Consider the following 12,065-nt stretch of genomic DNA (forward strand, 5'->3'; position numbering starts at 1 on the left):
GCAGCAAAAGCTTCAGAGAAACCTTTAAAGACAACAAGGTGAATGTTTTGGATTGGCTGAGTCAAAGCCGAGACCTCAATCCAATAGAGAATTTGTGGCCGGACTTGAAAAGGGCTGTTCCCGCCCAACCCTTGCGCAACCTGTCAAAGTTTCGCAAAGAAGAATGGACTAAAAGTGCACTGTCCAGTTGTGCAAGCCTGATTGAGACCTATCCACACAGACTCAGTGCTGTGATTGCAGCCAAAGTTGCATTTACTAAGTACTGACTTGAAAGAGGTGAACATGTATGCAGTCACTTAACTTTACGTAGTTCCATCAGTTATGGCAAAGCAGCCCCAGATCATCACACTACTTTGGCCTTGGAACTCTCCCATGGATGCTAAATTTGCCCAGTCTCTTTCTCATCGTTGAATCATAAACACTGACCTTTACTGGGTCAAGTGAGGCCTGCTGGTACGTAGATGTTGTTCTGAGTTCTTTTGTGACCTCCTGGATAAGTCGTCCATGTGCTCTTGAAGTCATTTTGATTGGCCGGCCACTCCTGAGAAGGTTCACCACAATTCCAAGTTTTCTCCATTTGTGGATAACGGCTCTCACTGTGGTTTGCTGGAGCAAGAGTAAGATTTTCACATTTTATAAATGTGATGTATCTCAGAACAGTCACTTCTAGCCAGGCCAAGAAACAAAACATATCCTATCATACAAGTATTTTGCTCCAATATTATACACCCCTCCACCATTTACTGGCTACAGTGACAATAATGATGGCTATAGGTGGTTTCTCTTAACTCAATAGGTATACAGTGGACTGATATTCCACATGAGGGCTGTCAGGTTATGCAGAGATAGGTGAGTGCGCCTCCTGTCTACCTGTAAATAATTCCAAAGTCCCATCTCTATCACATGAAATATTTAAGAAGCTCTGGAGTAATAAAGTTAGGATTGATTAGAGGACGTGGCCCTGCGTACCGATGCCTCGAGCAGAATAGAACCAATAAGAGAGGTAATTATAGAAAGAGAAATGAGAGTGAGAGGGAGGATACACTTGTGTCTATGTTGTATTAATCAGCAGGAGTCAAAGGGCAAGAGCTCAATTACTCTAATCGCAAACCTCTTAAGTATCAATCAGCAAAGTAAACCAATTAATTCATGTGATATCTGAGAATATCCACTTCTATGCTCAGTCTGTGAGTGGGATTATGTATAAAATCACAAACTGGTGTTGTGTTTGTTAAATATCACAATGTACAAAGACAACAGAGGATCATACAAAGCACATCAATGCCATCTAGTGTTAAAGAAGAGCCATAAAGTGGGTCAGGACAACATGAGTAGGAGAGAAGACAGAGACACTCAGGATTTATTTGCATGTTTGCCACATTTAATAATAAATCAAGCTGTAGAAGGCTTGTCCTTTTACCCTTGTAAGTTTTTCTCCCTGGAGCTAAATCCCATTTAAACCAGTTTGCTGAGCCCAGTTAGGGACAGCTCATTAGTGGTGTAAGGAATAATGAATGAATAACAATTTAAAGGTGAAACCTGCAAAGCTGGTAAGACAAATAAAGGAGACAAATTAAGCTTAAAAAATGTTTTAATCCTTTTCATTTAAACATAACATGTTAGTAGATGATGGTTTTGTTGTTTCTTAAAATACCATAAAACTTCTAGTAACAGCTTATCCCAATTTTTTAAGGCTCAGTTGCTTAACAAGCCTGTTGTTGGAAATTATTAGATGTAACCTGAGTGATATCAGAAACAGTGGTGAAATTGGTATAGAATGAGTGGTCAGGATCAAACTGGTGCTGTGGCTATGCTGTATGTCAAGACGGGACAGGATTTTGGTTGCATAGTCTGACATGGCGCTGTCGTGAACAACCAAAAAAAATGATGTAATCTGGGCCGGCCTTTAGTTTACCTTCTGCTTTTTACTATCATAAAAACAGGAAACAGTGCCACCATTCTGGTCAATCCTCAGGTTGTTTATGTGCCATGTAAAAAGAAAAAAAAAGACCATGATGCACTTGACAGTCACGTTCTTTTTATTCAGTAGTTTCAGTTCTCATTTCTTTACAGTGACACAAACATTAAAAACAATAAAAAGTCCTAACCTATGTAAGTAGACAAGACATATTTGGGCTTTTACCACATTAATCTTAAAATTTGCTTCCTTTTTTATTGGGATTACAATAAAAAAAAAAAAATCAGGGGCATTTTCTAATAGTAAAAAGCATTTTTTTTTCTTTTTTATGTTAACTATGTCAAAGAAGGTGCATTTTTGAAGATGGGAATTAACGTGCAGTTTTGATGACTGAGTATTGCTTTTATTTATCAGTCAAAGAGTTAACCCATACTCTGAAAACTGAAAGCATTTTCTCACCATTTCTATTCATATTAAATGGTTTTGTATCGTCTTCGCTATTATTCTTTAAAGGCATTTGGTACCTCAAATCAACTTATTGTTTGCACGAAACACAGAAGATAAACACTATAAAAACATATGTAGATGATGTCAAAGGAACATTTTTATCTCAATAGCATTTATAATACTCCGGCATCCCTAAGTCAAAAGAAAATCATGCACAGAAGTTATTTGTGTTCACAATTGACTCTGAAATGTGGTTCTTTGCTGCACTGATACATAAACAAATGTAATATTTATTACAGTATTTAAGGTAATAAATCAATATAGTTGGTTCAAATGTACTGGCTTTTATAAACCATGCTCCACTGGTCTGGAAAAAAGAGCACAATCGATATTGCTGCCGTAGATGATTATTCAAGCACTTGTGAAGGAATCAACACTAATTACATTATAATGGCATTCATTTTAAGGTAATCATGTTTAGATACATAATTCTCATTGATTTATAGCTTTTTCTATAACCCTGATTTGATTATTGATTAAAATATGAGCATGTGTAAAAGCTGGTAACATCTGGATCTATATTATTATCTTTGACTGATTGTTTTCCCTAAAGCCTGTGGGTTTTAAAGCTGTGTTTTACAATAAAAAATGCAAACAAATACACATTACGAGCAAGTATGAGAAATAAGCTCTCAAGAAATGCAGGAGAGGCATTTTGAAGCATCTGAATCTTTCCATGTGTGCATGTTCGGAGTTAGAGTTTGAAGAGTCTCTTGATGTTTTGTTGCTGGTGTAACTTTAAAGGTTGTAGTAATCCCATCAAAGACAGATGCGTGAGGTTGGCAGCCATGTTTGCAGAGTTTAATCTGTCAGAGTAAAGTGTGAAACACGCGAGACCTCAGGCTTTTAGTTCGGGGAATGTTCTTTGGCGTGAACTTGATCACCTTGTACAGATTTGAGCAGCTCCCCAAACCAGAGAAGGGGAACCAGCTCGTTCCCTGCCTGTTCCCGTGGAGGCTCCAGAAGGAGGAGGAGCAGCGCTGGAACACCTCGATTTTAACGGCGTACTGACCCGGGGCCCACTGAGTGGCACACACCAGAATCACAGAGGAGGCGAAACCACAGGTGTGAGGGGTGACGCCGTGATAAACGCACTCCCCCGGCCTCACTGACGCCCCCCTCTCCCACATCATCCCGGCCTCCTCTGACACACCCATGCCACTGACATTACACAGGGCCTGAAGACACACCTCCTCCAGGGCCTCCTTATCATGGAAACGCAGCAGGATGGCGACGAGACGTGGAACCGCGCCACGACGGAGTAACAGGTCCTGGAGCTTAGCTGGAGGAGACAAAGGCCCAGAGAGAGGTACATGTGGCATTTAAATCATCCATGCAGCCAAAATGAACCTTAGGATTATCAGATTTATATTCATGAACCTTACAGACCTTATGACAAACGTCCTCTGTTTACTACAAGGCTAACTTATTCATGCATTAAACCACAGGTCTCCCCGAGTGTATCTTTGTAAAATAAATGATAGTTAATACTTCCTCATCTGTTTAATTAGAGTGGTACAGTAGTTTTAATCACATCATAAAAAATCTGGTGCCCTTTTTTTGAAATCATTTTCACCCCGGCCCCTCAAATGAGTCTTGAGTCCACCACAGCATTAAACGTTTTGGCCTTTTCTTCAAACATATTTTTCTCAACTGATAAATAACTGAACTGATGTTTTCTTCTGATATGGGCCTAACACAGAGATAATGGTCTTGTTATGTATGCCAATAAAACCAAGCTTTTACAGAAATTAGCATGAAGTTATGGGTGATTTAAATTGCAGATGGACATTAGAGTTGGTAGAAAATGCATAATAGTGTTACATAAACGTACCATATATGCTCACTAATGGAGATATTGATAACAAAAACAGCCTTCTTACTACTTTTACACAATCAAACCAGTGAATAATCAATGAACAGAAGTCATAATTACGCTACAGCAAAGCATTTCATGAATTGTCAGAAAGCGATCACTCACTACTGGCTAGTTTTACTTACAGCTGTCATAAGACATGCGGGAGATTGCTCTTGCAGCATAGAAGAGTAATTCTTGGTCTGGACTGGTCAGCACAGACAGCAGAGCCGTGCCCAGACCTGCATCACCGAAACCTTTACGAATCACAGCTGAAAGATAAAAGAAAAACAAGGAATACAAATTAAGCTGATTTGAAACCAAAATAAAAGGGATACTTCAACATTTTGGCAAATTCGCTCATTGCCATAATTCCTATAGTCTTAGTAATAGGTTTGTTTCCTTTAGTTGTCAGTGCAAGCTATTTTTAGATCTGGGGGGACTGATATACCAGCTGCACAGCTAACACTATAGAAGCAGACGGTCCTTTTTGCTTTCCTTCATCAAACTCATCAAATACACAATCCAACAACTCCAAAACGCTCTCATGGACAAGTTGTGACCTACACATTCACCATGCTATGAAATAATAACACATAATTATGTAACATTACGAGACATGAAGCAAATACTCGGAACTATTTCTTGAGTAAACCACTCGGTGGAGTGACACAATGCAGCAGCCATGTCTGGAGTGTAGTTCCGGCTTTGCATTTAACTTTAAAACATCTCCGTCTGGTAATGTTCCATGATTATTTCATAGCGTAGTGAATGTACAGGTCACAACTTGTCCACAAGAGCGTTTTGGAGTTGTTGGATTGTGTATTTGATGAGCTTGATGAGCTTGATGAGGGAAAGCAAATAATACTGTCTGCTTCCATAGCCTTAGCTGTGCAGCTGGTTTATCAGTCCCCCGAGATCTACAAACAACTTGAACTGAAAACTAAAGGAAACAAACCTATTACTAAGACTATAGGAATTATGGCAATGGGCGAATTTGCCAAAATGTTGAAGTATCCCTTTAAAGTGCTGCTAACACAAAGGAAGTATTATAGCATCTCAAAGAATCAAAGGCTTATCTTCATTGCACCACACACAAAACAATTACATTATCATTAGTGCTGTTAAATTTTTAAAACATTTCAATTAATCACAGGGAAAAAGCCAATTAATCTATGCTGATTAATTGCATTCTAATGCCATCACACAACCGCAGTGTTAATTTTTAGAATAAAACTAAGGCTAAAAAAGTTTGTTGACAGCCTTTTTTCCCTGAGAAAGACTAGAATGAGACTAGACAAAAATAGATCTTTGATGACTAAAACTGACTAAAGGTAAGTTTTAATTTTCATCAAGATGACTAAAACTAGACTAAAATGTAATTCAGTTTTTGTTGGACTTTCAAAAGCCATGATATTTCTCCACTGTGGGTAATTCTGTCAAAAAAACAATGCATCTGTATCTATTCTGCCTCTCAGCTGTAGAAAGCAGGGACCCCAGGTTTGGCAGAGAGCATAAAACACACCACCATGATTTGGTAGCAGATTCAGACAAGAAAATAAATGCTTGGACTAAAAGTAAAGACTAAAATGTGAGGACTTTTCATGGACTAAAGCTAGACTAAAATGTTTTGGAGTTTTCATCGACTAAAACTAGACTAAAACTAAAAAAGGTAGAAATGTGTAAAATGTGACTAAAAGTAAAAGACATTTCATCTAAAGACATAGACTAAGGCTAAAATTAACAATAGCTGTCAAAAATAACACTGCACAACCGGCTACAGTAGCTTTGATTTTAATGCTTGTAAAAATTCTCTAATATTTTTATGGATAAAATCCCTATTCTATAGATTAACATCATCCTAGGTTGACTGGGAGGTGGGCAGTCTTCCCTTGGTCTCCACTTCTTCTGTTTCAAAAGCTAATAAAAAGTTTAAATGCCATTTAGAAAACTGTCCATTCTGATATTATTAGAATATTAAGTCTACTGGTACAACAATCTTTCTCTAATTATCAGCATATGTGACTATATGTGATTGATTACAAAGCCAATAATCAATTAGATTAATTTCTTTAATTGACTGACAGCACTGATTATAGTCAGTGTACTTTATCAGAGTTAACTTACATTCTTTGGCGAGTTCAGCCACCAGTTTTGCAGTCAGAACTGTGAGAGGCCCTCTGGATCTCAGAGACCAGGCCAGAATTGGAAGGATCCCACTGATGACCACCTGCTCAGCAGCGCCTTTGTCTGGACACATGTGGAATTACAACTTTAACACAGTAATACAAATCCTTGCTAAACTTAGCCAACTAGAATCACATAATAAGAGGAAAATCAGAAGTGTGGCCTCATGGTGGGTTTTTACTGCAGCCAGAACTTTCAGGGGCATTCATTTAATCAGGTCTTATGTAACAAATAATAAAACTTTGCTTTTGTTTCTTGACTAATATGCAAGTAAATTGCACAACACTACAACACTGTAGGTATAGTTTGAAATAAGATTACAAAATCAGATTATTATTATTTTTTCAAATCTAAGTCTGGAGTGATCCGAGTAGTGAGATACAAAGTTTGGAAGCATTTTAGAGCTGGGTAGTTAATCCAGTTTCAATTTCGCGATCTTGGCCTCCCATGATCATGAAAACAAGCTAAGGGAGATTAAACAATTACCGCTGCTTATGCCATGCTGTGCTCATCTTGTCCATGGATTCTGTCATGTGTGGCAAATGTTTCAGTATTTGTTGTTTTATTTTAGCCACAAAAGTATATTTCCACCACCTCAAAAACCTACTTAATAAACTTCTATCCATTAATTTATCTTTGCATTTATTTTCATATTTTTCCACTTCTTTATTCTGCTTAATTGCTTTCTTTTTTAAGTGTTCTGTCTTGTTTAAAATGTTCAAGTTTGGCAAATACATGTGATGCAGATATTCTAAATTCACACACGTTTAATAGTCATGATTGTAATATTTATAAATGACCTTGATTATGATTTTCCCCATAATCGAGCTGCTCTAACATATTTTTAGATTTCACATAAATCCTTGAATTCAAAGTTTAGACATGGCTGCTATTAAAGCCTAAAGTCAAAGAAACATTTTGTTCATCTTAATATTGAACAGACTGTTCCTGAATTGTACCTCTCGTCTGTTTAGGCCCTGCTTTCTGAAATATCTCCCTAAACCTTCTTTACCCCTCCTTTCTCCTCCACTCCCCACGTCGCTCTCTCGCTATGAGACACAAATGCAGCTTAACGTCTGCAGAGGACTTACCTCTGACACACCTGATCCCTTCACAGACTTCCCAGCACCAACCCCCCCCCCCACCACTGTATACAGGTTTTATCGTTCAAAACAGGGAGCTGTTTAAATATGCAGCAGCACAGTGTGGGAGGTATGATGACTTAAGGTTTACTAGTATGGAAACACAAATATTTAAATTATATGCGACAATGTGGCTGTTATTTTGCAATTCAAATCACAACAGAACCTACTTTAACCCAAAACCTCACCCTGACAGCTCTCACTATGACCTGGAAGGATAAACTGTTGCATGTTTAATGCTGTTGGGCAGATCATGTTATGGCTGCAGTTCAGGGGATAACACAGCTAGGAATATCAAAAAGTAGACATTAAATATCACAGTATAGAAACGTGTGAAGAAACTCACTTCTCTCTTTAATGTTGGTCAGCACTGTGTTCAGATGTGGTTTAAGTTCGTCCTCAATCAGCTCCAAACCGAGGACTCTGATGGCACCTAACGCGTTGTTCAGGTTGTCTAAAGAGGATTGTTGGACAATACAGACATATTTAGAGTCACATACTGAGGAACAAATAAAAGCAGCAGGTGTGGATGCTGTCGGATCAAAGACAATGCTGAAATTATGGCAGTTTGGTCAGAGAGGAGAGTAGGGTGTAAAATGTGCTCTGGAATTATTAATAAGAAAAGCAGTCAGACAGACCCAGTGTCTAGAGGTTTTCCTTATCTGGTAAATATTTTTAAAACTTTTATGGATGCCACCGTGATCACTTTTCATCAGTGATGGTATGTAGAGAACCTTTTCACCATTATATTTCAGAGTTTTAGCATTCAGTTTCAGCATTGTGCAGCTGCTCATCTTGACCAGGACATTTGTGAAAAACAGATTTTTAAACTCAACGAGTTTTCATTTTAGTAAAATCAATAAAAAAACAACAATAAAATTAAAGCCACAGCAAATGCACCAAACTGAAGTAGTAAGTCCTTCATCCCAGAGCCCCGTGTTAAAATGCAAGTCTTTCAGCAAAATCAAACATATTTTGGTCTTAGTTTTTACAACTATAGCTTATTTCTAAGATTTGTAATCCTGGTAGCCAAATTATGAGATTAGTCACCTGTTTTTTTTTTTTTTTTTTTTTTTTTTTTGTAAATTCTGTTTTTTGAGTTTTTAACAGAACAAAATTAACACACAAACAAATAATAACACAGCTACAAGACTGGATAATCCATAAACTAAAACGTTTTCTGTCATAGGTAATCAAACTTGCAAAGTAACCAAAACTGTGGGGTTCAGACGATCTCATGTCCATTTCTCAAGATCCAAAAATGCTCTGATTGTCCGCTATATCATTTATTAAGGTCCAAATTATGACACCTGCCGGCCAATTGATGCGGTCAGTTCTGCACAAACTGCCCTCCAAAATATCTGGACCTTCTCACATTCCCATATGGAACCTGGTACCATTGTGAGATTTACATTGAGGACAGTTTGGTGATGTTCCTGTGTTATATTTACTGTAGATATACGGAGATATGTACACATGATGCAAAATGTTAAACTGTAACTCTTTATATCTGTAGCAAACTGAAATTCTGGAGGGCAGTCTTAGAATCTCATCCCACACATCATCTTCCATTACACATTTAAGCAAGCTACACCAAGATGTCTTCAACCCTACAAGCTTAGCTTGGTTCAAGTTCAACATCTCAGAATAAAACCTGGATATGAAATGTTTTTTCAGTTTGAGGTCAGATGCATGTGAATTGTTAGGAATTTCCAAAGGATTGTTCTGCTTATAGACAAAATATCTGACCTGTTAATATTTGTAGAAGTCTTTATTTGGTTTATGGTAATGGGCTTTCAGTGACTCCAGTGTTTTAAATCTCCCATTCTCAAAGAGAGCAATAATTTGGACATTACCTGTTTTTTGCCGGTACATAAAATTTGATCCTGATTCCTGTGGAGAAAGCTCTGGATTATCTGTCAGTGTCTATGTCAAATTAGAGAGTTCTTCCTAACATTATCCAGCAGTTCCTTTAAACTTTAACCAAGCAAGTTTACAGTGATAACCCTGGCTTGTACAGATAATGTGTAATATTCTATATTTGGTAGGCCCCACCCACCCTGCTCTCTTGACAGCTGTAATTAGTCTAATTTGACCTTGGGCTGATTAGTCACCTGTTTAAATCATATCAGGGCAAGCAGCACCAGTTGAGTGTAAATGTGAAAATAGGTCGCTAAAAATGTGGGGCATAAATTAAGAGCGAAAAACTTATTCAGCCACTTCTACTCTACTGATTATGAACAGTGGCTTTAGTGCAAGCTGCAAGCTTTCAGCCATGTTTGTGTTTGAGTTTTTTTCATGCTAATATCATTATAGTAATACATCTAAAGAAATGAATAGAGATCGATTTTTTTTAATAGCTGAAAATTTACAAGAAAAAAAAAAGACATTTTTGAGTCATATACTTATATATTTTGACTTTATAAACTCAAAACTTGTGACACTAGAAAGTCTTGAATTTATGACAAACCAAAACTGAGAACAGTGGTTTGATGGCCCCTAGTTTCAGAAATATCTCGTCTAGCCTAGGTCATAAGGATATTTGATGATTCTGGGCTAAAATCACAAACACCTTTTTATTTCTCAGTCCCAATAAAAATTATAAGAAGAACAACTTCATCAGGAATGAAGATGCCACTTTTGACTCATAAATCTGTGACTTTCTAAATGCAAATTTTCTTGTTTTTTTCTCATCTGACTGTTCGGACTTAAATTATCAACCTGTTTCCTTGAAAATGACCAGATCCTGTTACTTTACTTTGCCAGAGGGGCTCTAATACACTGTTGTATCCGTCCAAAGATTTAAAAAAAGTTTAACTTGAAAATTAACTGTTAAAAGGTACTTTTATGGATTATGCAAATAAGATTTAACATTTAAGCTGTATTTGATCAGCTTTAATCATGCTGGTAAGAGGATATTTTTTACTTTGGACAGATATAGACAAGCTCTCTTCTTTATTATTATAAGCTAAGCTTAGTTAAACTACCGTTTTTAAAGCACTAAACAAAATATGTTAATATTAGGATCAAATTTCTTATCCCACCATTGAAAAAAGAGGAAATGAAGATTTTATCATCTTTCAGCCCCACTTTGAACCCTTTTTTTGGTACCAAAACTTGAAAACGATGCATTTAAGAGATAAATTGTCATTTTGTGCAGATGCACTTTGGTAGACGTCTTCATGGACAGCAGGATAAACATACTGAGGAATCTAAATAAAATCATATAAATTTGAATTAAAGGGACAGATTCTTGCTCTGGCAGTGTCATTTATGAAGTTGGGAACAAAAAACAAGTTGAGCCTCTTCATTGTCTATAAAAATGTGTGTATAAAGCTTTTCTCCTTCATCAAATATTACTGATGAGCTCTGAAACAACACCGCTAACCCTTGGCCTGTCTTGTCTACTTAAGCTGCTCAGTAGCTGACATTTTCCCACGCGAGTACATGAAGCATGAACAATACTAATGCAAAAATCTCTGCAATCTCAGCAAAGCATAATAGGAGGTATGACAACCATATTATTGTGAAAACAGCTCAAAAACTGAATCATTCACATTGTAAAGCATCATTGTTTTGAACTCTGTTGGACTCACCATTTTGCGGATAGGGTTCCTGTTGACCAGTTTTGTGTCTTTTCCTTTGGGAGTGCGAGTATGTGTAGATGAGCGGCACATTCGGATGTCCCATCCTGCCCCGTTCCAGCCAGCTGGTGGTAAAACTTTGTCAGGTGCACATCTTCATGCAAGATAAACAAAACTTTGCTCACCTCTTGCCAGACTTCTGGAGACATTAGCTGTAGCTTAGAGGAAACCTTTAACTTCATACCATGTTAATCCAACTGCTGCACTTCCTTTCCACTCTGAACTATATTTCTTTGGCAAGACAAACTTTAGTCTGCGGATGAATGTGTCTTTCTAACTCATGCTCCAGCTGGATCTGTCTCCTCTTAGGGTTAATGCAGGGCAAATCCTCACTAAAGCTGTTCTCTCTCTCTGGCACACGTGTACGTATGCGTGCATGTGTAGGAAAGGTATTACTTCTTGGCTGACTCTGCTGGATGTATTGTCACAGCACTAAAATCTCCTACAATTCCTTTCACCTGTGGGGAAATCCCTGCCAAAACAACAGGACAGGTGAGCTTCTGGCACATGGTTTGTTAATAAATGTATAAATAGACAGCATTTTATCCAAAGGACATGTCTGGTTCAGTGTTGTGATTACTCTTTTTATATGGAAAAATCATTCAGATCATCATATTTGAAATGGCCAAATAGCCTCTAGGTAGTATATGTTGTTACAAAACCTCTACATACATTTGAGCATTGATAGTGCCTTTCCAGACGCGTAAGCTGCACATGCTATAGGCACTAAAGCAACCCCATATCATCAGAGATGCAAGCTTTTGAACTGTCTGCTCATAACAAGCTGGATGGTTCCTATCCCCTTTAGTTTT

The 12,065-nt window shown here is 37.6% G+C and overlaps 1 protein-coding gene across 1 annotated transcript; it reads right to left on the reverse strand.

The window, feature by feature from the left end:
• Positions 1–3,234: 3,234 nt before the first annotated feature.
• Positions 3,235–11,299, reverse strand: si:dkey-21e13.3 (uncharacterized protein LOC100150043 homolog). The gene is made up of 5 exons (XM_041816150.1): positions 11,206–11,299; positions 7,956–8,063; positions 6,408–6,530; positions 4,427–4,552; positions 3,235–3,707 (listed from the first exon to the last, which is right to left on the reverse strand). Exons 1-5 carry the CDS (start codon positions 11,297–11,299, stop codon positions 3,235–3,237), a joined length of 924 nt encoding a protein of 307 aa, XP_041672084.1.
• Between the last annotated feature and the right edge of the window lie 766 nt (positions 11,300–12,065).

This window comes from Cheilinus undulatus, linkage group 20, assembly GCF_018320785.1.
Source record: "Cheilinus undulatus linkage group 20, ASM1832078v1, whole genome shotgun sequence".
NCBI classification, from domain to species: Eukaryota; Metazoa; Chordata; class Actinopteri; order Labriformes; family Labridae; genus Cheilinus; species Cheilinus undulatus.

Coding starts and splice junctions, on each gene's coding strand:
- si:dkey-21e13.3 (XM_041816150.1), bottom strand. CDS start 11,299: ATGGGACATCCGAATGTGCCGCTCATCTACACATACTCGCACTCCCAA. Junction 8,064..11,205: donor GGAACCCTATCCGCAAAATG/GTGAGTCCAACA, acceptor AATCCTCTTTAG/ACAACCTGAACAACGCGTTA. Junction 4,553..6,407: donor GGCTGAACTCGCCAAAGAAT/GTAAGTTAACTC, acceptor TTTATCTTTCAG/CTGTGATTCGTAAAGGTTTC.